Source organism: Nesoenas mayeri (genome assembly GCF_963082525.1).
Source record: "Nesoenas mayeri genome assembly, chromosome: 17".
NCBI lineage: Eukaryota > Metazoa > Chordata > Aves > Columbiformes > Columbidae > Nesoenas > Nesoenas mayeri.
In genome coordinates, this window is record NC_137565.1 from 9705054 (window position 1) to 9729652 (window position 24599).

General features: G+C 42.0%; 2 protein-coding genes across 15 annotated transcripts in view; one reads left to right on the forward strand and one right to left on the reverse strand.

Moving 5' to 3' along the window:
• The window catches only part of DEPDC5 (DEP domain containing 5, GATOR1 subcomplex subunit), a 46202-nt gene extending 40805 nt beyond the window's left edge, over nucleotides 1-5397 (reverse strand). For 12 of the 14 annotated variants that reach the window (XR_013922954.1, XR_013922955.1, XM_080355110.1 and 9 more), the window contains exons 1-8: nucleotides 5320-5397; nucleotides 3890-4007; nucleotides 3075-3162; nucleotides 2368-2414; nucleotides 1805-1890; nucleotides 1539-1622; nucleotides 810-859; nucleotides 225-294 (exon numbers count right to left, since the gene is read on the reverse strand). Coding sequence is in view for 11 of the 14 variants with exons in the window: in XM_080355110.1 (XP_080211236.1) it covers nucleotides 225-294; nucleotides 810-859; nucleotides 1539-1622; nucleotides 1805-1890; nucleotides 2368-2414; nucleotides 3075-3162; nucleotides 3890-3947 (483 nt within the window). In the remaining 3 variants the exon portion in view is untranslated. Of the gene's footprint in view, nucleotides 1-224; nucleotides 295-809; nucleotides 860-1538; nucleotides 1623-1804; nucleotides 1891-2367; nucleotides 2415-3074; nucleotides 3163-3889; nucleotides 4146-5319 lie in introns of those variants that run through there. The other 2 variants (XM_080355105.1, XM_080355111.1) reach the window with 2 other exon arrangements.
• An 845-nt stretch (nucleotides 5398-6242) lies between these two features.
• Nucleotides 6243-22364, forward strand: PRR14L (proline rich 14 like). The gene is made up of 9 exons (XM_080355112.1): nucleotides 6243-6324; nucleotides 6971-7455; nucleotides 8978-9059; nucleotides 9784-15472; nucleotides 18503-18571; nucleotides 19272-19440; nucleotides 19724-19830; nucleotides 20841-20912; nucleotides 21565-22364. The coding sequence occupies exons 2-9, from the start codon at nucleotides 7000-7002 to the stop codon at nucleotides 21839-21841; spliced, it is 6921 nt and encodes a 2306-aa protein (XP_080211238.1). The 5' UTR covers nucleotides 6243-6324; nucleotides 6971-6999; the 3' UTR covers nucleotides 21842-22364.
• The last annotated feature ends 2235 nt before the right edge of the window (nucleotides 22365-24599 follow it).

A 24599-nucleotide genomic window follows, 5' to 3' on the forward strand; every position in this document is an offset into this window, starting at 1 on the left:
CCTCCAACAAGCTGGCATTTGAACAGCCTGAGGAATTCCTAGTGCTGCCAGCACAGAAGAGCTCAAGTTTACTAATCATTCATTCTCCTGAATTTATTGCCATTCTTCAGCTGGCAATGCTGCCAATTCAAATTATCCATACAAATCTGCAAGCAAGACAGAATTACAAGAAAACCGACAAGGAAAGGAAGGGAAAAACCTTCCACTGCTCCCTCAAATCTCACCCGGGTGTCCTCACTGATGTATCCACAAGTGACTTTCTCATTCTTGACCCACAGTTCACCTGCCTGCGCCCTGGAAGGAAAGGAGCGCAGAATATTTACTAACCAGAGCGAACATGAAGATTAGAGAATCAACATCTGAGCAAATAAGGGACGTACCAAAACCTGCATTCAAGGACGACTTGAAAGCAGAGCAGAAGTTTAGTTCGTTAAAACCTGCTCTTTAAACCAAAAGAAGTCAAACAGCCATTTCCCTCTGCACATTTCCTTGTTTCTTTGTCATCTCAACAGTAAACCAAAGTAACCCTCACCTAAACTATTAATGCATCTTGGGAAAGGGTGGAAATATTAGAAGAGATAAAAATAAACTTATTTGGCATTCATCAGAAGCAACAAGTGTGGTTGGCTGTCCTACTACTAGTTTCTTCCACCCCAAATCAACCCCATGGTGCAGAAAGAAATCTGGGGAAGAGTCAGGGAACAAAAAAAATGTGAAAAGGTTTTTCAGAGAAGATTCTCCAGTTGGATTCTCTGGATTCATTAATCTCAAGTCATAAGTAACAGTAAATCCTCAGAGGAAGCACTGACCTGATACCCGCAAATTCAACTTTTTGGGTGACATATGCACATGTGCTGACCTAAAAATGAACAGTTACAGGTGTTAGAAGAACAGCAGGCTCAGAGTAAGCAGACCCATTTATTCAAAAAAAATACAAATCCATGCTCAAACACCCGACTTCTGCCAGAAAAATCACAAAAACCACTGAGAATATTTACTACTAACTTCCCAGCCTACAGAACCTCTGCAACAGAAAATAGTTTTTAACACATATGAACTTTTATGGGATTCATTGGTCTAATTCATTGCCCTTAGAAGAGCCAAAGACTGCACTTCAGAGATGCAGAAACAAAAGAATTCCAATAGGTGCTAATTAAGTGGTACTATCAGAGAGAGGCTACGTTAGCGTACTTCTAACATGAAAAATATTTGGATTCAATTCCTTCCAAAGGTAATAAATGATTAAAATTCAGAACATAAGAAAAAACCCTTCTCAACAGCATTTGCAGTGCCCAAGGCAGTAACTAACATTACTGTGACAGAGTAGGAAATGACGGGACTATTTTTTCTGCAACACATTTACGTCGATTTCTCCAGCTCTGATGCATCACTTACACCATCAGTTCCCAGGAGCTGATGGCACTGGCCTCATCCTCAGTTTTCTGTATTTTGTAAAATGCTCATTTCCCTTTACAGCCAGCAAAGAAAAAGGTACATGATCTCCTCCACCCTACACACGAGGACAGTAGAGGCCTTACCAAACTTTTCTTCAGTCGCCACATATCCCCACGCCCAATATACTGATCTTTAAAGGTCAGCTCCACCAAGTCTAAGGTCACTTCCTAGGAAACAGAAGAAAAACTGTGCTCAGATTTTCTTAGTTGTTTCTAAGTAGCGCCCTTCAATCTGTTCTTTTAAGAACCAAACATGACAGGGAGGGCAGTTCTAAAGCAAGTCACTACTCGTAACAGATGCAAGACAAAAAGTGAAGGGACAGGTGGAAAAAAGATGCAAAGACACACACCTTTGGGTCAACAACGTTAACATGGACATCCTGGTACGGCCGCAGTCGGAACACTTGTGCAACTGTCTGATCCACGCTTATAGTTTCTGCCGCAGAAACGAGAAAGGACACCAGGGAAGTTAACAGCCCCAAAAGGCTTCAAGTGGTTTACAAGTACAAAAGCAATACGGTGAGACTGTCAGGAAACAGTCAGGGCCTCAGCAAAAGACAACGGCTTCTTTCAGCTGTGGCCCAATTTAAGGATCATTAAGATCAAAGGCAGCAAGATAAACTCAAAGTTTAGGCTGGATTAATTCCTGCAAGAAGGTATACAGCCAGTCAGAGAATTCAGAAACAAAAGTTTAAGGCTAAAAAGCTGATTTTGTTTAAACAATACCCTACATTACACAACCAAAAGCAGATTTAAAATTGGCTATGCACATTCTGACAAAATTATAACCCTTTCATTCCTAAATATACAAAGCATTGATTTTCTTACAAAATTAAAATATATGCATCAGTCAATAACAGGTGCAGCCAAATGACATAATCTTTGATTTTAGTGTGCAGACTACAAGTTTTACCTTTCTGCAAATCTTCCTTAAGTGACTTCACTTGTAACAGCAAGGGACTGGCATACAGAGAAGAAAAAAGGTAGACAAGTTGAGATACCAACAGACTACTCTGGTAAATCGCTCTCGAAACTATTTAGTAACACAGAGCACACAATAAGCTAAAGAAAAACATTTTCTAGAAAGTTTCACACATCATCCTCTCTGCTTGGCACTCTGTCTTGTTCTTTATACCTATTATAAAAATCTCTTTATGTAAAGATGATACTCTAAAAAGTCAAGCACACAGGAACTTCTCAGAACCTCATACAAGTATACTCATATTTTTCAGATACAGGCTGCAGGACGAACAGCTTCATATACGACAGTTTATGCTTTTATAGCTGACCAGGAAGTTTAATTTTGCCTAGAATGTACTATAGGATGGAAGAATAATCCTTTGGTTACAACAGCTCTACAATGAGGATAAAGACATTGTAAACTCTACACCCAGGTGCTTCTTGCCCCATGAAAGGTCAAACTAACACCAATCACAAAGAATCCCACAAAATTGAAGGAAGAGCTCCTGCTGCAGTAATCCCCCTCACTTTCATTCAGGCAGAAAAAAACATGGCAGCATTCTGAAGCAAAGTTATCACAGCTCTAAGAGCCTCTCCCTCTAGAAGCCACTGCATGTGAACGTACCACACCTGACTGGTATCAGCAAAAAGAGAATTCACCTGTATTCATCATTGGGATGTGCAATTTCCACAACATCCCCCAGCTTGATTTGAAGAAATACTTTAGGATTCACCACCAGTTCATCATCTACAAGATATAAACGAATGAGGAAAACTGCAACACGCAAACACACATCAAACACAGATGTTTACATGTTCATATGCAACCACTTACTCCCCATGACTGCACTAGCCCAGGACTAACACCTCAGCCAGGTGTTATATTCACTTGAGGACAGTGCTCCTTCCCACGCCTGTGGGCAAAACCTCTGCCTTCAAATCACAGAACTTTCACAAAAGATTTGTTCAGCAAATGAGTGTGCCTTAATTATGCAAGCAAAATCTTCTTTTGCATTTTCCATATAAGAAGCATCAGCTGGAAAGTAAACAGCTACAGAATCTTAACAAGTTTTAGTAACATGCTATGAATTTAAGTCTAAAAGTAGGGAACAAATAAATAACATTTTTCTTAGTACACAGAAACATCTATACACAGTCACAAGTCATTGACTTGTCTGTCACTTATTAAGAATGACTGAAATAAAGGCTAAAACAAAAGTGACACAATAAAAGGGGAAGAGGTAGAATAAAACAATTTATTTTATAGGCATAATCTCATTCTGTTCTGACAAATGCAGTTTTTATTCTGCTGTAACCTGCTACTAAAAAAGAACTCTCCAAACTCTGGCTGGTAATACTTCTTGTCACAAAGTTCTATCTTCACTGTTTTGTTAAAAAGATCAATAAATCAGTTAAATGTTTTCAATGATGTAAGAGTGTCCCGGTCCCTCTGCTGTGAACCAGGAGATACTGACCACTGCCTCCAAAACCCTTCTTATGTATGACGAGCTTGTACACTTTGTTCGTTCTCATCTTGAATTCCAGCTCTTCTCAGCTACTTTGAGTAAAATCTGCTGAAGACATCTTGCATATCTAATCCGGAAACAAAAGCAAAGACAGATCTCTTGTCATCACATAACTAACTGTTGTTTATGCTCTGTGTGTGAGCAAAGGATGTTGTACCACCACAAGCCAAGAACGCCACACATGAAGGGCAGGCACATTACAAACTGTAATAAACATCGGAATGAAGGTTGAGTGATGACCTCTTCTACCGGCACTCCTGTCACAGAGCTACTGCCACTCTCTAAAATTATCTCTCTTATATTTCAAGGATAAGTTCTGACCTTTGTGTTAAATGCATTAAAATGAATACCCAGACTCTTGCCTACTGCCAGTTATATCTTCTGGTTTTGTCATTCCTTCTCTTTCACACACCTTTTCCCACATCTTTCCAAGATGCTGGAATCCACAACCAGATGATTTCACACCAACACAGCACAGCTTTCAGCACAGGGCCAAGCAAAAATTTACATCTGAGGCACTGGCATGCATTAACTACTTTGTTATAACTGCATCAGCCACCACATTTTTCTTCCAGCCACTTTCATTTGAAACAGAGCATACTGCAATTGAGAACCTTCACTTTTACAATTTACTCTTTTTAGAAGCACATTTAAACCAGAAGTTCTCAGTAGGAACAAGGCTTGCTTCACAAAACTAGAGCACATTATCAGGTTAAAATATAAGCTCTTCTGGTTAGAAGACATTTGTTATAGCTGTCCGCTTCCATCAAATCAAAACGCAGAGGAACACAGCAGTATGGCTGTCCAGCAGAATAAAGTATCAAACTTGCAGATGTGCTTTTTGGAAAGTCAGCTCGATCATGAAGCTACTAAGGCACGGCGGGAAACACTCGTACATCCAAGCTTGATAAACTCCATAAAACCTTCAAACTTGGAATTGTTGTGTGACCGGAAGAGACCGACACTTGGCTCCCGTGTGACGGCGGGACGGGAACAGCGGCCGCCCCGCACCGGGAACGGGCAGCGAATGCGGCCGGAGCCTTCCCAGCCCGTCCCCGCCATTGGTCCCGCTCGCGGCTCTATAGAGCTGAGGGGCAGCGCAGGGGACGCCCGTTTATGCCCCCAGCGGCTGCCGGGGCGGGCGGGCAGCAGCGGGGCCCGGCGGCGGCGCAGAGCGAGCGGCGCGGCGGCTCCAGGCAGAGCCCGCCAGCCGCAGGGGAAGGGAGCGGGAGCCGCGCGGTCCCGGGCGCTGAGGGAGCCCGGACGCTCCGGGATGCTTCCCGGCGCCGCGGGACGAGCCAGCCCCAGGGCAGCGCCCCCGGGACCAGCCTTCCCGCGGCCAGCCTGAGCACAGACACGGGGCAGCGCGGGGCCCTGACCTGCCGGTGCCGAGTCCCCCGCCGGCCGCGGCGGCACAGTCCCGACGAGGCCCCTCTGCCTTCGCTCGCCACTTCCGCATCCGGGGCCACGGGGACGGCACGTGCACGTCACGTGACGCCCAACACGGAGACGGTGGGAGGGAAGGGCGGGGCCCCGGCAGCGACGGGCGCGGGCACCGTGGGCGGGGCGGAGCGGCCGTGGGCGGGGCCACAGCAACGGCCACCAGGACCGGGGGCGCGGCCCGGATGAGGAAGTGATGCGAGCGCGGCGGGGCGGGCGGCGCGGCCGTGCGGGCAGGAGCGGGGCTGGCGGCCGCTGAGGTAACAGGAGCGGAGCGCGGGGCGCTGCGGGGGCGCGGACCCGCCTCTTCCGCCGGGTTTGACACGGCAGCGGCGGCCCCGGTGAGGTGGGACGGAGGGCGAGTGGGCGGCTGTTGGGACCCTGCCCAGGCGCGATGCGGCGCGGCGGGAGTTCTACGGACCGAACCCAACCCCTGCGGGCACCGGGGCAAACACCGGTTGCATAGTTACCGGGAGCGTCGGCCTCCTCGGGGCGGGTGCGGATCACCGGGACGGGGGTAGCGCCTCTCGGCTCCGGTCGCGCCGCCGCTGTCCGGGCTGGAAGCGGCCGCTGCTGCTCGAGAGCAGAAGAGGGTCCAGGCTGAGCCGTCTGTGCTGCCCAGCAAAGGGCCGCCCGGCCCGCCCGCTCCCGCTGGCCCGTACGTGCCGGCAGGACGGTGGTCGCCACCCGCAGCCCGTGTCCGTGTGTCCCCGCACGGCTGGCGCTGGTCACAGGCAGCTTTTCTTGAGCAGCAAGGAGAACAACACTCCCCTTGGGAGCCCGTGTTTTTGTAAACTGGGTAACTGATGCTTCTGTAAAAACCTGGCTTAGCCCGTTCCTGCTCACGCGTGAATCTTCAGGAGCAACGAGACTGCAGCGTGTTCGCATCAGGGTTTTCGTGATGCTGCCAGTGCTGGTGCCAGGTCCATTGGAGCCCGTGTCAGGTCGGTGGGAACTCCTCTGTGCTGTGACACGGGCGCTGCTGTGGGCCCCCGCTGGCCTAGCGGGCTGTGGGGACCAGGGTGCTTAATATTGGGCTCAAGAGGATCCCGATGCCAGTACCGGGGTTCTGTGGAAAAGCAGCGCTGGCACAAGGTGTCCTGTGTCCATACAGCGTGCTTGTCTGAGAGGTGCAGTGTTTCATGGACGATGTCTAGAAAGTGTTGCTTTGAGGCAGAAAACATATGAAGAAAAGTTGTTGGTTGGTTGGTTTTTTCTTCCCCAAAGATTAGAAACTGAAGAAAATCGCAGGAAAACAAATAATGCTTTGTTTTTAGCTAGTAGGATGTCTAATACAAACCCTAGCGATTTGCTTTATAGTCTCTTTTCAGGTTTTCCAGAAGATGAGGGTGTATCTCCAGGGAGACGTTGGAATGTGAAAATGAGGCTTGGAAATATTTATTTGTCTGTACTCCTTTTGTTAATGAAGCACTTGCTTAGATACTCAAACATTTCCTCAGCTCCTTTCTTAAAAAGTTATTTGGAAGTATCTTTCTTAAAGATGTATCCTTGAACCTTGAAGAATGAAGCTTTTCTTTAATTTAGAGATTACTCCCACGTATTTTGGTTTGACATCGCTTTTATTTTTAGGGTAAACTGTGAAGTGTGCAGCTGCCCTGATGCTCTCAGCTGGGCTGGAATGTCTCCCTGATTCTCCCGTGTCCGCTGCAGCAGAGGAGCCGCACACTGGGCTACCGGCTGGCATCTCCCCCAGACTTATGGCCGTGTCAGAGCCTCATGGCGGCTTGGATCCAAAATCTGATGTGTCAAGGCCTGGGCTGGCACGTGGTGACAGTCGGTTGGCTGAGCATCGGAGGACTTTGGGAGTAGAAAACCTTTGCCAGCAGACTGAGGGTTGGGATGATACACTCAAGGGGATTTCTCGTGGGCCAACTGAATCCCTTGCTGGAGAGTTACTAAAGACTGGAGACCTTGAAGAGGATGAAAAAGACAAAAAAAGAAAATTTGGAAAACTGGACCGTTCTGGCGATGGATATTGCAAAGAAGACACAGAGGCTGAGGAGTATCGCGCTGAATGCTGTGTATTAACTCCTGAGGAAAGCCGGTCAAAACAAGTAAGCAAATGCAAATATTCCTCCCTATACGATAGTTTGATTTTAGGGTTAGAGTGACAGAGAACTTAGTCCATGTGGTTTCATCTTATTTGGATCTTCTGTCCTATGTGTCATTATTTGGATTATCACGGGTCCAGTGACAATTTAGACTATACTTCAGTGGACCAGCAGTATTTTATATTATCAAGCTTTTCGCTTTCTTGAATACTGTTGGAAAGGAGTGAGGCAGGTGTGTAACAGAATGAAGAATAAAACTGGCTGGTGACTAAAAAGAAGAGAAACAACTTAAAAAGCTCCTTGCCCAATATCCATGCCCTGTGTGTACAGCATGTTCCACCAGTACTGTCATCCCCAGTCAAGGTACTAACCACTAAATAGTAGTTACTTCACTCTCATAATGGTATTATAATGCTACAGGGGCCTCCAGTTTAGTATTTCAGTTTTTAATCTAAAATATTATTCTTCATTTTTATAATTAATGTTTGTAATTAGAGAGGAAATCACTGTTAGTTTCCTTTTTCAAAACAATAGACTGGCATAGCCACGAGTTGTTTTCCTACCCTTTGGCAAATGCTGATGATAAAAATATTATTTCTAGGTAAAGGCTTGCTGACAAATGGGCCAAAGAATACGCTGTTAAAAACTGGAGAGTCACAAACTCTCTATTTAAAAATTGAGATTTTTAGTTACTTTCTTGATCGGTTTTCTTTAGTTTGTAAGTAGTTTTCACACACACCAAAAGAACAAAATAAAAGAGAATAAAAGTATTGTGACTGAACACATACAAGTCAGGAAATATCTGGATAAGGTGCAGAGAAGCGCGTTTTACACTAATGACTGGATGACACGTAATACTAAAATACTTTGTGGTTTTAACTCTGGATTTTTATATCTCTTTAATTTATTTGAAAGTTTGTGAAAATAAAGTTAACTAAATATTTTGCAGTCATTCAGTTTTCCAACTTTCACATATTTCGAATATGTGGGTAGTTTGGTTGTGCGGTTTGGTTTTGATTTGGCTTGGGGTTTTTTTTGCAAGTAGACTTAGGTCAGCTGTTCCTGGCTTTATGTGCTTTTGAGCCAAGGGAAGGAGTCGTGGAAGGCAAGTCCTAGTAGAGATCAGGAAAAGCATCTCACCAGAGCTATACAGGAGTGCTTTGGGGATGTACGATAGACTTGAGGGAGTACTCTGCTGATTCAAATTCGCAACAATTTGTGTTTTAAGGCACTTACATTTTAGCTATTTGCATTGAGAGACTTAATTGCTGCTAAATACAAATCATTCTGGGTGCGTTGTTTAGCAGGGAGGTGACAGTGGTTGGTGGGACCAGAAAGGAATGCCCAGTAGTGGTGTGACCCTCCCGCAGTGCTGGGCTGGCTCTGCACAAGGGCTGCTGTGTTCTGAGGTTTCGGGGTGGTTTTATTCAGAACTAACCTGGCTGAGCAGCTACAGCCCCTGAAACACACTAAACATTTCAGAAAATCCTGATCCGTCTCCGTTGATATTTCTGTCTTGTTTCAGGAGGATCCTCACTTAAACCAGCATGAGGTGAAATCTTGGAGAACCTGTTGCACTCAAGTAGCGGGATCTCCCAAGAACGCAGGTGCCTATTTCAGTTGCACATCCCTGTCTGCTCCCTGCTTCTCCTCAGGTTACTTTTTGTTGATTTTAAAATACATGAGTGATTGTAGGATAGCTCATTTATCTTGCTTTACAGTAGAAAATATTACCCTGCATAGCTAGAACAACGTGAGAATTTAATCCTCTGCTTTTTCCTAACAGCCTGTGTACTTTCCTGAACACCTTTAATGTACAAGATGTGTTTTAGTTATTTAATTCAAATACTTATTTACTCCAAAGCAGAAGGTGGTTTTAATAGCAGATGTTTTGCATTTCCTTATGTTTCAAAGTCAAATTATATGAGAGCAGTAATAGCAAAGACGTGAAAAAAGTATCACTCATTCATTTTCTAATGTTTTAAAGAATAAAAATAGTGCAGAATCCAAATGAAGAGGACAACAAAACTAATTCTGAATTTCATTATTATCTGTAATCTTCTAGCTCCACACACTTTGGTCACTTCGCCTGTATCTAGATGGGGAATGTCTGCGTTGAAAATGATCGCATTTGTTACATTAGGTTTTTGGTGGGGTAGTCTGTTTTTTCTTGTAAAGACTTGCAGGAGAATTAATAGCATCAGTTCTCATTTTAAAAAACATTTTAGTAAGCAACACTGTACACAATATTGTATACAATAGTAAAAGAAACTTTGCAAGCTTTCTAAATTTAGTATATTGTTCTGATTTGCTTTATTTTTCCTTATGCAGAAGAAAGCCAAGCAAATGTTCAGGTGCCGGCTGCAACTCTGCCTGAGCTCACTGAAGAAGCACAAGGTATGAAGGCTGATGTGAATAGGATATTTAGTAAAGCAGGATACAGGAATGACAGAGTGAGTAAAGGTCTTGCAGCTGAGAGCAATGAATGCTCAGACATAGACACAGTCATGGCCAGAGCTGGGGTTTCAGAAACCAGCATGTTAGATTTTTTAGAGCCTTTAAAAGTCTCGGACATTGAATCAGCCACAGAGCATCCACAAGAAACAAATGAATATAATGGGTTGAAAGCCCACACTGCCATGCCATTGAGAACAGGGGGGAATGTTGTATCTATATTCAAGAGGAGAGAAGAAAAGTTACTCAGACCAAATCCTGTTAATGAATTCAGTATGTCACTTGCTAATTGCCAGACTCATCAGCAGGATGAAGAAAACAAGGCTCATGACTTCTGTACTGGTCCTTTACCCAAACATAATGAACCTCATAGGTTGTCATCAGCAGAAAGTTTTAGAGCACCCTCCATAAAAAGTTCTGAAGCTTCATATTCAGTTCTGAAATGCGTCTGTTATCTGGACTTTAGAAAAACGCCACTAAAAACCAGTAGAACTGCAGTCCATGGAATTACCAATGAAACCACATCTGTACCACTAGAGCAGGTCTCAGTGGTAAGGAGCGAAGGATTACCTAGTGCTGAAGCTAATCATAGGGAAGGAAGTACTAGTACAGGTAAATCACACCGCTCTGAATTTGAAGAGGCTACTGAAGACTGGAGAAAAATTGCTGTGGGAGAGAACGTTGACGTTGGTAGCTGGCCTGAAGCTCAAGAGGGTGCTAATTCTGAGCATCATCATTCTTCAGTTTTTAGTTCTGTTGCTTCATCTCCTGAGGAGTTCTCAAAAGAAAAATTAAAAATGGTTGCATCAGAAGGTGATAAGTTGATAAAGGACAAGTGGCAATTCTTTGTCAGTGATCTAGGCAAGGATGATATAAAAGAAAATAGCGTGTCGATGGAAATGAACAACATTGCTTCCCGTGAAACTGGACAGACAGACCTTTGCTTTTATAATACCTCCAGTAAAAGTTCTCTTCCCGGTAGCCACAGCTGTCTGGGTCTTGGTACCAAGCTAGCAGAATATTCACCTGAGACACAACTGCTTGAAAAGGAATCTGAGAGTAAAACAAGATCAGAAGAGTTGGCTGGCACTTTAGTTGAAGCTACAGAAGCTGATAGTAATGATAGTTTGTCCAGTAGCAAAGAAACTAATTGGATTCATACACTAAGTGTACCTCTACCTCCTGTTGCACACAAATCAAGAGAACCTCATCGTAGTGAGTGTCCTCCTTGCACTGTTAATGAAGTTTCAAGAAGAGACAAGGCTCAGGATAATCCATCTGGAAAAGAATCATTTGGTGATTCTGGAACAACAGGACGAGTTGCTGAAGTTAGGCTTCATAAAGACAAATTCAAGACTTCAGTAAGTTCCAGGACTTTTGACAACCCGAGTATGACAAGCAAAATTTCCCAAAAGAACACAAAGTATTCAGTGGGGAATAGAGAGAGTGTGGTCACTGGTTTAGAAAATGAACATAGTGACACATGGAACTGTAATAATCAAAGTATGAAAGAGCAGAGCACAGCTGCCAGTACTTCCTGTATTTTATCAGGGAGCACACATGTAGATGATGTTCTCCCAAACTGTTGTTCTTTTAATGGTGAGGCTGGTAAGAAGACTGAAAATAATAATTTGGAAAGAGAAGCTTCAGCTGGATATAATAGTAAAAAGGCAATCATCTTTCCGGAAACACATTTCCCTTTGGCATGTGGATCTCTTCCTTGGGAAGACGACTGTGGAAACGCAGGTGAGGATCTGCATGGGGTAAATGACATTTCCACAGCAAAAACCATGTTTTGCTCAGCCTATACTGCAGAGAAGTCTATTGCTACCTCGGTAAGAGACGAGATCTCAAATAAGAATATGGAAGCTGGGAAACAGTTTGATCTTAGTAAAGTAACAGATGTCAGTGAAATTGTTTATGACGGAGATGAGGCAAAAGAACAAATTGGCACGTGTGCTCTCCAGAGAGATGAAGTTGATAAAAAAAGAACTGCAGATTCTCCAAATGCCCCTGAAGGCAATCAGAGAACTAAGACTAGCCAACAGCTATTAGTAAGATATTTGAACAAAAAACCCCGTGTTAATAATTTTGGATTTTGCAGCTCATCATTAGGCCCAAGGAAGAGAGAACTAGGTACATCTGAGAAGAAAGAAGTGTCATCACTCATGGCTGATGCCTCTGAGTATAGCACTTCAATCTGTGATACACGTCCCTTGCTCAGCAATGCAAATATTCAAAGAGAACATGCTAGCCAAACAAAAAAGACCCTTGGTCCAATGGAAAATCGGTGTCTTGCACGTCAGAGTGAGTTTCACGGCCCCGTTCCAGGCAGCAAGCAACATTCAGAAAGTTTAAACAACCAACCAAATATGGGCTTACAAACTACAGCTACTTCTGTAGAAGAAACCAAAATACCAATTGGCTCTAGTCAAAGTGAAGAGATACTGTTAAAACCAGGTGACGACCCACCTCCAGTAGTTCATAAATATGGAAGAGAGGACAGTTTTCAAGGAACTCTAAAAGACAATGTATTGGATTTGGACTCTTTAAATGGTGTGAGAAATGAAGACTGTTCAGGACACGTGGGCTTTGTCAGTGACCTAATTCAGAAGACAACTGAACCAAAAGAACACGAGAAGAGACGTGAAACAGAAGATGAAGGAACTGTTGAAGAAAGCTTTTCTGATAGCAAACGGCATTGCTCGGAGCATGCTTGCTTTATCAAATGTGCAAAAGATAAATCAGAGCTAGAGTTTGCAGGAAACAAAATGCATCAATCTTTGCCAAAGATGAAGTGGTTGATGGAAGACCAGGAAAATACAGTTAGGGCCCAATTTTTGCCCTCTGCATCAATTCACGGTAGTCTGGCATATAAGACAGAAAATATGAATGTGTTTTCAGATACAAAAACCAAAAAAAGTCTGAGAGTAAAATCTACCTTAAATGACTCTTGCCTGCAGTTGACATTTGAGCCTGGCCAGGAAACTGATGCTCTACCAGGTGTAGGTCCATCCCACTTGAGAAAGTTTGACATCCAAGAATCTTTTAATCAGACTTGGGTGGATTCAGAAACAACATCAGCTCTGCACTTGGGAATCTCTGTGCCTGAGAAAGAAAAGCTCTGTCTGTTGTCTGACAATGCACAAACAGATAATTGTGATTCGTCTCCAGCTGAAGCTTTTAGCAAAGATTCTTCAGTGACAAAACCTCTTTCTGTAACAACATCTGTTAAAAGCAAAGCCAGCAATACCAAGATTGCCTCTTCAGAGAATGAAACAGCAACTAGCTTTGTGAAAGATGCAAAAAGCTCACGAGCTTGTGCACACAGCAAGGGAAGTCTGAGAGGTCAGGGGCGTACCATGGTAACCGTAGAAGACGTGACTGTGACTGCACAGAAGTGTAGTCGCTATGGAGAGCAGTTTGAGAATACGTGTGTCGAAGAGAAGACGAGAAGAGAAGTAGCTCCGAGAAAAATGTTACCCGTAGGTTCTTTTTGTGATGGGGAAGATCGTCTATGGGCCTTTTTGGAAGGTTCAAAAGAGTCTGGTAGCAAACCAGTCCCTCTCAGTACTGAGAATTATGAAAAGGTTTTGGAAGAAATCCCAGGATCTAACCTAAATAATCCTTCAAAAAAAAGAAAAAATACTACAAAGCTCACAAACTTAGCACGTACGCGTCTGCGTTCAGAAACTGTGAGTGGTTGTCAAACTGAAGATGCGTCTAACATAGAAACTTCCCCAGAATTGCCCACGTTTTATTCATATATGGGTGTACCATCAAACAGGTGCAAAGAATCAGCCTCAAACCGTGTGGTTTGCAGTGAAGTGTGTGTGCCTTACGAATTGAATACACAGAGCAAAGGTAACGTGAAGCAGGTGACAGAAGGCCAGGACACACTACCAACTCATCCAGTTTGTGAGGGAAATGAGGCTTTAGGTTCAGAGAGACTTGGTCAAATAGAGAAATGTCAGGTACTTAAACGAAAGAAGAAGTGTGAGAAGATGAAAGTACATCTGTCAGACAAGGCACAACAAGAACAGAAGTCAAAATATCAAGAGAAAGCAAAAATCACACTGCAGCCAGATGTGTTGCACAGTTCTGAACTCTTACACAGCTCTTCAAATGAGTTGGTGACATCAAGAAATACAAAGTTTGAAGGTCTTTCAGAGGAGGCTTTTGCTGTTAGAAGCAGTGAAAATAAACTATGTAGCACTTTACAAGAAGTTAAAAGGCCAAAGATTACCACAGATATTATTAGTTCACAGTTTTTGAAGACTCAGGATTCAGAAATGGAAAACCTGAACCTTAATTTAGTGTATGATGGAATCCCTGGTGCCTTTGGAACTACAAATAAACCAAGAGGACCTCTTCCATTAAAAATACAGCCTGGAAGGACATGCAAAAAAGTTCCCACATCATATCAGCTAAAAACTGTAAGAAAAAGCAGAAAAATTAAAAGTTTACCTTTTGAGATTCCCCCAGAAATACTCCCTAAGCAAGACAACACACTTCTCAAATCGTACTTTCCATGTGAACCACCGACAATGGAAACGGAAACAGCCATGGGATTCATGCACATGCCAAGGCAGAGGGCCAAGGGGTGCAGTGTGTTGAACAGCTTGAAATTTAGGAAAAGTACCAAAGAAGCGGCACTGTTGAGCAAGCTGGCTGCAATGGCCAGCAAACTCCTGGCACCTGCCAAAAGCATCCAGAACTTTAAACCTCTGCCATATTCTTCTGAACTTCTTCCAGTGGCTGAGAGGTGCAGCCAGCGTAGATCTAAAAATCTATTGGAAGCCTTTTCTTGTATTAACAGGAACTTACGCTCCCGCTGGGCTGACAGTTGGTGCACCAAGATGTTCAGCTTTCAGCCTTTGGCACTTTATCCTGCAGAATCTACCAAAATACTTTTTTCAGACTTGAGCCACAAGCCTCCAACCTCGTTCTTGGATACCCAGTTTTTCCCAATTTCTTTTTGCATAAAATTGGACTCCAGTCCTGTGACAGAGCTCACAGGGATGACATCCCAGCGCTCCATACATCACACACCAGTTCAGGGAGAAATGCCAGCGCCGCCTTCAGAGTGGACTTTTTCTTTTCTACTGTCTCAGAGCTGCTCAACAACAGCTTTCAAGGAAGATTCCAATACAGATAACGAGCTGCATTCCTCTCTCTCTATAACAACCCCAAGGGCTCTTGCCCTTCATCCCAACCGTGGAAGAAATGCTGTAGCTGAAAGAAGAGGAGGTTGCTCCATGCTTGGCCTTCACACAGTGTTAGCACTTTCTTCCCCTGGATGTTACAGGATTTGGACGAGAAGAAGAAACTTAACCAGTCATATTCCTACCATCCAGAGACTATTTATATCACAATTTGCACAGGGTGTGAAAGGGACAAGGTTTTCAACTTCTGTATCGGATGAGCCCGTCTCCTCATTGCCATACTCCCTGGGCAGGGCGCTATCCATGTGGAGTCAGCATGGTCCTTCCGCCCGCCCCTCCGAAATCACTCCTCTCCATTCCAGTCACTGCATGTGGCAGCCAAGTGTGGGCATCGAGAACAGGTAAAACTCATCAGTTTATTTCTGAGATTAAATATGTATAGGGTATGTACTTGCTCCTTTTTGGGAGGGAGAGGGCAATTGCAGCTTGTGTTGGAGGGTCAGTTTCCCCCGTTCCAGGTCTACACATTCTGCTCCAAAAATGGCTCAACGTGAAAGATTCTTCCGTGCAGCACAGTCTGTTAGCTGAATTGAAGTATATTTGCCTTCACTTCTTTAATACTGTCCTGTTTTGGCAGAATGGCTAACTCTATTTTCTTCTCCCTTGCAAAATATACACACCATGCATCAGAATATATAATGCAGAAAGGTGAGCTACTTCGTTAGGTCTATTCAGAGTGACTGCAGAACAACTGGATTTGAGGTAGGAAAGTCTTTTTCAGAGGTTTGAGCCACAAGTGCCAGTTGGAACCACTGTAAAATGCTCAATATGAGATTAGGAAGAATCCTAAGGGACAGGGGGTGGCATTTGGTTAAACTTTTAATTGTATTCCATGACTGTTCTATGCTAATTTAAATCTCTTTATGTATACTATGCCTTTCGATATTATGTGCCCGATGTGTTGTTGGCACAAGCAAGTGTAGCTCCATTTCAGGTTGGTGATGAATTTTTGTGTGTGTGTCATTCTTGTTATGAGTGGGAAGAGGACTGAAACCTACTCTGCATATTTAATGTAACTTTGCTATCAGCATTTGAGATCTTTTTACTTAGAAACAGAATGAGAGAAGAGGTTCCTAGCTCTGTTACAGGATTTTTGCATGTTCTTGAGCAAAGATTTTGCCCTTTGTGCCTCAGTGACATGGGGCATTTCAGTCCCTGATTTTAGTCTTGAGATTCCTGGACAGCAGAGTCTCATGAGCGCTGTAGAGAAGTTGATTTGATTAATTCTTTTGTTTAATATGGCAATCTCTAGAGAACTGTTGAATTTGGTTTATTTTATGTCGTAGCTCGACATGTGTAGCCAGTGGTCTTGCCATATAACTAGTGCTGCCTTTTGCTTTATATAAATGGGTAACATACCTAAAATTTTATGTATATCACTGGTTAGTATAAATTCTAATATCTACCAAAGGTGTAAGGGAGTTACTACCCCATTCTGGGAGTTGTCTGCACTAAAAGAATAAAGTTGAAAAATGGCATAGAGACAATGTTGCAGCACATTCTATTGGGCCTGCATTCTTTTCCATCCCATACAAGTCAATATACAGGCTGAATTTTATAGTGTCCAAATTAGTACTGTGGCAGCAATCATACCAGTGAGCTCTAAACTTAAGACATTGTTGCCATTCTTTAAAAACAAAAGAAACACCTTGTAAAAAATTCTGTGTATGAGGTGAATTTACTCTCTTGGGTTGTTGAGACGTGTTATCCTTGGACTGGGAGATCAGAGCTGACTTTTGCTCTTGTGTTTTCTCTCACACTTAAGTCTCCTGGCTCCTAGGCAGCTGGTTGCAGCATATCCAGTTAGCTGAAGCATAAGAGGATTTAATTCTTTGACGTAAAGGGCAATTTGAAAACCGAATGTTTTGCTATGAATGATCTTTATCTCAAAGGTGGAGAAGCCAAATCAAACCTTATCACTTCAAGTGAAAAATAACCCAAAATGAAAATAGTCTAAACTCAGTTTGTTTTTCGTCAAAAATACCTCACACGTATGTGTTTGAAATAGCCTTAATTCTTCTGCCCCACTCCGATTTGCTTTAAGGTGAAGTTATTGTAGCATGCGGTGAATGGAAAAGCATGTTTACAGAAGTTTAAACAAGTGCAGCAAAAGTCAATATTAAAGGTTTGGCTATAGAACAACATAAAGAACAAACCGCAACATTTAAAATATATAACTCCATTTTAGATTCTGTTTTGCTGAACACTGACAGCCTGTTCTCATCAACTAATAGTTATTTTTTAAAGGTATTATCAGGAACAGTGACAAAAGGATAATTCAGTAAATCTCTCTTAAATTTGTGTGTGTGTGTTCAAAAAAGATCTATGCAATAAGTGTTTGGTATATAAATACAAGTAAACAAGAAGTGTATAAGTGAAATCTTTTTTTCTACTTACTGCTCATTTGCATTCCAAATTTCTAAAGTGTTTTTTCTCTTCCTGTAATTCATTATTATTATTGCATAAACCAGTAAGCTCTGCCTCTAGCAGGGAGGACTCTGATGCACTATTGATGAGGGTTCCCGTAGTGCTGGGGTAGTGAGTGGAACACCCGAGAGAAACCAGATGTTACAGTTCTGATATTAAATGTCAAACACAAGAAATGGGTCTTTCTGACTTCCTTGTGGTTTGAATTATCTGTGCTGCCAGCTGTGTGGTTGGTTTGCATTTAGTTTGTAGCGTTCCGCTCTGGCCGTAACTTCTTTGCTTCTCAACAGTGAAACACCTTTAGCTGTTAATTTGGGAGAGCAGCAAGTACAAGATTTGCTGTATAGTAAAAGCTGTCCTAAAAACTGTTTGGGCACAAAAATAAAGCCTCATATTAAAGGACTTAATGCTGCTATGCTGACTTCTATGCCGTAGGATTATGGTAATTACCAGCCCTTATGGAAAGGCCTTTGGTTATTCCAGTTGATTAAGAATATTCAAGTAAGACTGTGGGAGTTAGAAACAACAGAGTTAATCTGATGGAAATCCTTCCTTTCACTTGTTACTGTTGCTAATATGCACTTTTTTATTTAGTAGCCAACTCCTTCAAGGTTTTTGGTTATTAAATTTTAAAACCTGGCGGTTTTGAGTGAGGAATATAGACTTTCATAACAATAATTATAACTTTCAGATTAACATTGTCTCCCTCTCTTTGTGTACTTTTATTTCCTTTTCTCATCACTACTATTTTAAGTGAAAGTAGGACTATTTCCCTAACAAGCTGTCAGTGCAATTTAGTGGAGTAAATGGCAGACACAGCCTGCTATTGTATCATTTTAATCTTTCATTCTCATTCCTGATTATATTAATATTTTTTCCTCATCTTTTTTATAGTGTAGACCTAATTTCTGTCTTTCTTTTTCCCCACTCTTGTTTTGAATCAGCTATGCCGTGTTACCGCACTTACCTGTACAGAGTATGGGAGCACTACAGGCCGCAGGGCATGAGATATGGTGAGTCTCTTGGACTTTGATATTTATTCTGAATAGTGGGACCATAAGCTTGCTCAGAAATACATTGTTTATGCCATTTTGGCTTTCAGCTCTTGGTAGTTCACTCCAAGAATAGCTTTCTGATTGAAATGTTAGTGAAATAAACTGGCTGGATCATGTAATGGAGAAGTTTGGAGGGGAATTAATGCAAACACCATGGAGAACATTGCAGGAACAATTCTGTTACTTGCAACCATGTTGTGCCACTTCTTATGAAATGAATATGTGAAACTATAGAAGCTTGTTTCCTTACTTGGACATACGTTCTTTCTGTCTGAGCAACTGGATGTTTGGTGCTGAAACTTCCTTCTATTCTTTTTCAGTGTTGGGATGGCAGATGTAAAAGCTATCTTTTACATTTATCTGTAAACAAAAAGCATTAAATTAATAGTTGTGTTAAAGAAATTTGCTGGCAGAAAAGGAGGATTAGTTGTTTTCTATCTGTGGTTACTAAATAGAGCTGTAAGTTGTTTAACTGGATGAAAAGGAAAAGAGTGGGTTTAAAACTGTGTTCAAATACAATGGCAGTTAATTTCTATGGACCGTGTTGCTTTTTTTTGCCCATTATTGCAATTTAGGAACATCACCTGAGAGCATGGACTGCTGTTGCAGCATAAATTGGATATTAATCCACATACATTCCCTTCTTCCTCTGTTACAGTCTGGAAACTTCATTCCCTCTCCCGTTCCCAAAGTCCTGCTCACTTCCAGAATCATCACCGTCTCCCCCCAAGCTTTCGGCATCTGAGCTCCAGCTCCGTGCCCGTGATGAAGCTGATGCTTCTGTTCCAGCCTGTCTTAGGTCCCAAGATGACACAGAACTGAACAAAGTGAGTCCATGTTCGATTTTGGATATCTCAGACTCTTGGTTCCTCAGGACTTGAAGTTGCTGCTGCTGCTGCTGAATATTATCTAGTAACTGCTAAAATGTTAGTCCTAATCTGTGCTGCTTCTTTCTTTTGTTCAAGTAGAAAGAAGGTGGCAAAACAAAGAGGAATGTTTATTCTGCAGATAATGCATACCCAATATGAAAGGGAAATGTGGAGACTAGTGTGCTCATTATTTCCTTCATTTTAACTTGTTTTTTCTCTTTTGTTTGTTTGTTTTCTTAAGACTGAGCCAGAAAAGAGGCCAAAGAAAGTCTCACAGATCCGAATCAGGAAAACTGTTCCTAAACTAGACCATAACCTTACTCCAATGGGACTGCCCAAACCAAAAAGGTGAGCAGTATCTTTAGATGGACTTGTGCTGGCTTCTGTTGCTCCCATGTCCTGCACAGTAATGTAATCGTTTCCATAAATGCTTCTCTTACCACCTCTATTTTGTACACTCCCAGTTGAGTGGTGTCTGCCTTTTGCTTCCGTTATAAGAAAAGACTGACAGAGCTGTATCAGCTGGATAGAAGACTGAAGAAAGAATATGGTCTTTGAATGTAACTTTTTTCAAGTGGGAAAGGATAAATAAAGGACTATTGGATATGAACTATTGACCGAGTTTTAGGCAAAATGTGAAAAACTAGGCTACAATTGAATTATTTTCTAAAGAAGAAATAAGTTCATCTTGATAAACATACATTGAAAATAAGTCATTCTACAGTGCATAGGGAGATGAAGGGATCTGTTGGGAAGTTCTGTTGATGGAAATTATGCTGGAGTTCTTCACAGTCCCTTCTTTGATTGTGCCATGTGATCTTAGGGAAAGGTGTTCAGCGTCAATGTGGGTAATCACAGTGCCAGATATTGATAAAGCTTTTCCAACCAGTCATCTAGTATTTTGTTCATTTCTGTTTTAAGCAGAAGTGCCAGCTTTGACAGAGGAATGCATTTCTTCAGCCATCAGCTTGCTAATTAAGTGTCAATAACTAACTTTTAAAATCAGTCTCAAGAGCTAAACTCTGAGCCTTTTCTTAGCTTCCACAAAAAAAGTGACCTGTGAAGGGATTTCCCTTTTTCCTTCTGAGCATCATTATTTCAAAACATCGTAGAATGTCAGAAGGAACATTGACCTCTGCAGAAATAGCAAGTGTTGACCCACACCTTGTAAAAACACTGTATGAAATTTGGTACTTAACAGCCTCACTTTTCATTCCTCTCTATCCCCAGTTAGTTAAAGTGTAATTACTCAGCATTTAAGCACAGAATGCAAACCATACTTGTTTCCCTAAATCTGCGTGTTGTGTGTTAGTTTTGAAGTTCTTCTTTCTTGATTGATTTCTTCATTACTTTTTCAGGCTTAAGAAGAAAGAATTTAGTTTAGAAGAAATTTACACAAACAAGAATTACAAGTCCCCTCCTGCAGCCAGGTTGGTTCTGCTTCCTGATCAGAAAACTAAAGTACATGTAAATTACTTGAGCAGAGAGCAAGCAGAGATGAAAGATGTTTGAAAGCGAAGAGGCAGATAGAATTCTAAAATTGCTCTTGTATAAAGTGGGAAAGTTAATTCAAAAATAGTTACCTTTTACTATTTGGATGAAAAGCAGTGAAACAGAATATGGACTAAGAATTCATCTACACATTCATTCCAGCCTCCAAGTACAGTACCTACTTTTTCAAAATTCAAAGGCAACTAAATAGTCTTTAAAATACGAAGAATAGCTACCTGTCATCAAGTATAGCATGATTATCGAGACTGGTGCATCTTTTAATGTTCAAATCTATTTATTCTATAAAGGCAAGATTCTATAATGGTGCTTTTGAACTAAAATACAGATAGAAAGAGATTCAACCCACATGTCTGTGCACCAGTAACAAATTCTTCAGCTAGCAGTAATGTGCAGCTGTGGGAGGTGTAAGCTGTAGATAACGATACATTACAAGAGGTGTGGAGGAACTTTGAAAATGTACAAGTTAGAAGTGCATTTACTGTGCTTGTGACGTCCACCTGTCTCCCTGCCCTTGGAAGGTGGTTAACTGCTTCTCGAGCGGTCCTGAGTTCTATCCTTTGCTTTTATCAGGAGCTTGGAAACAATCTTCGAAGAGCCCAAGGAGAAAAATGGGTGCTTGATCTCCATCAGCCAGCAGAAGAGAAAGCGGATTCTAGAATTTCAGGACTATACTCTTCCCCGGAAAAGGAAGACACGAGGCAAAATCAAAGTAGTGGGTAGTTTCACCCGAGCAAAAAAAGCTGCGCTCCAGAGCGCAGAGTTAGATGCTCTTCTGAGTCAGAAGCTAATGGACCTCGAAGCCTTTTTTGCAGCGGAGGCTGAGCAGGAGCAGGTCTCTAGCATCTGAGGGAGCTGTTTAGCTGAAAATGGTCCCATCAGCTCCTTTAGTCTTTTAGTTGTTTGGGAGGAATCTACTGACTTCATATGTTATTCTACTGTTCTGTTCTCATAGCCAGTGACCAGTTTTTGGCTGTGGCCCTCTTTAAGGTGCTATTTTTTTTTAATTTTTGGTTTTGTAATGCTATTGGAGGGATTCTTTTAGGTCCCTGTTTGAGTGTAACACAGCCACAGAGAATTTACCATTCCTTTTCCAGCCTCTGGAAATTACTGCTAATGTTTAATTACATTTAACCACTTTCTGGGGGTAGAATAGGAGTGTAGAGGAGGAAGCAGCACACCTTCAGTGATGCTAGAGCTCTGTACTCCGGATCATTTGCACATTTGAGTCTGCTGTTGTTACCGTAATGGCTATTTTGAACAACCTGACAGAAGAGACATGGTGTTTGATGAAGATGAATTCTAGCAAGCACATTCTTGACATACCACTAACTTTTTAATAATTAAAAGTAGCTGTCTGGGTTTGCTTTCAATTGTTTTGTTTTCTTCTGTTTGCTTAGAATGTTCCTTCTGAGTTTCTGTGCCCTTTCTGGCTTCAGGTGGCAGAAGCCCCACATAACCAGACTTTAAATAACTTGCACTTTGTATGTTTATTTGCTGCATGAGGACACCTTTTAACATGACCGAGCTCAAAAAAAGGTGATATTTCCAGAAAAAATCATGCCTGGTACTAATTTTTCCTAAATAGTGGAGTTTTTACCTAGTTGGCCGGTGCCTACCTCTTCTCCAGAGGAAAAGGTTACTAGCCCGTAAAGATGTTACGCTGCAGGTGGTCTCCAGTTAACTGAGCTGAGCTGCTGTATGCAGGGAACACCAGCAAAATCTTTGAGACTAATTTTTAAGTTATTTTAATTCTAGTAAAAACATTAATTGATTTTGATGTCAACAAGAAAATAATTATTTCTCCATCTTGAGGGGTTTTTTTACCATTTTACATTCACAATTCATGTAGCCCACAGTTGGATATTCTCTGTACTGCCCTGTTGTACATAATAGCAAGTGTTGCACGAAGAGCTTCCCGGCATGTGGACATTTCTAGTTTCTTTATGTAAGGCCATTTGTAATTATCTGATGCAGCACTGGGCAATTTCTCAGCTATACCTTTTGAAGGAAGAGAGCTCCCTTCTGGGATAACTTCTGTTTAACTTGAAGCGTAATTCAAAATGAATGCGAACTGCTGTTCAGGTCAAGTCTGTCCTGTAGTGCCTATAGATGTTATTCAGGCAGAGCTGTCATTGCTGGGATGCTCAAATTTAATTAGTCTGTTCTTTCTTTCACTTGTCACTTGAAACTTGCACTTTCTTATTTACCTACCCATATAAAAGAGTTTCTATTTACCTTCAAAATGAGCAATTATCTAGTGGGTGGGTATATTTAATAAAGTCCCAATAAATGCAGGACTGAAAATATCGTCATCATCATCTGTTGCTCTGCCACTTCTATTACTGACCAAACAAAAAACTAAACAAGCAATCTGTTGAATTCCAGAGCTTTGAAAGTAGAGAAATGAAAGAGGATTATTACGCTGTGTGTGCCTGAGTCTTGAAAGAAGTGTAATCTGGGCTTGTTTTGCTCCCAGCCTATGTGCCAGGATTCCTAGAAGTTTACATTCTTGTTTTGGAGGCTAATTATCTTTAATCAGGAAGACTGAAGAAAAAAAAATAGAGGAGTGCATGCTTAAAGTGGTGGTGTTTGGGTTTTGAGGTAAAATAATAAGGCAGGCCAACTTTTAACATATTGAGATACTATTTCAGCAGCAAGGTCTGGTAACCTATTTGGGCTGCTGTTGAACATTTTAATTGATCCTCTTTATTTTTATAAAAAGAAATCTCTAGAAAATAAAGGTTGATTGCCTTTTAAAAAATGTTCGAAACTTTCCCTATACTGGTTTAATAGCCCAGTTATTGACTGGTTGGAAGTTGTATCAAGAGTGAGATATATATTTTTATGGTTTTATGCTATAGAATGGGATTGTTACACGGCATTCACTCACTGTTAAAATGGGAGGCTTCAGTGCTGTGACACAACGGAGCTGTAGCTTTACGGGGTCTTTTAAGAACACAAGGATATGGGTGGGGAGGGGGGAAACTTGGGTCCAGACAAATTTCAAACCTCTAATGTGCTTCAAATCATGGAGTGCGTTGCATTTTCCTGTGGGCTTCTGGTGGGTTGGTTGGTTTGTTTTTGTGGGTATTTTTGTCTGCTTCCCGGCTCTGTCTTGTTTCTGCTTGCTTTGAAATAACATTTCTTAGCTTTCTTTTTAACAGCTACAGCAGAGAGAGCAGAGCACAGAGACACTCAGTTCTCTTTTGTTTACAGTAATTGGAGGAGTTATAAAATGATGTTGCGTAGCTTGTCTCAGACCTTAGTTTGTGGAAACCAAAATATACAGCATTATTGTGTTTCGGTTTAGCATTTGTATGATGATAGAAGTGTAAGTTGGGACAGAGCATCAGTACCCATCCCCCAGCCTACAGATGTCAGTCATGCTTGTACACTTTTTTATTTCCTTTCCCACCTCTTTCCTGTTCACAGCACTCGTGGAACAGCCTTGTTCCTTGAGGCTGCTGCTTGTACACGGGCAGTGATGACTGTGCAGAAGGTATTTGCCACTCAGAGCTGCTTCTGTCCCAGATAGTTGAAAGAAAAAAAGTATAGAGGATGCATTTTTGGGATCTTGCATAATTCCCTAGCTGAAGGATATGTAC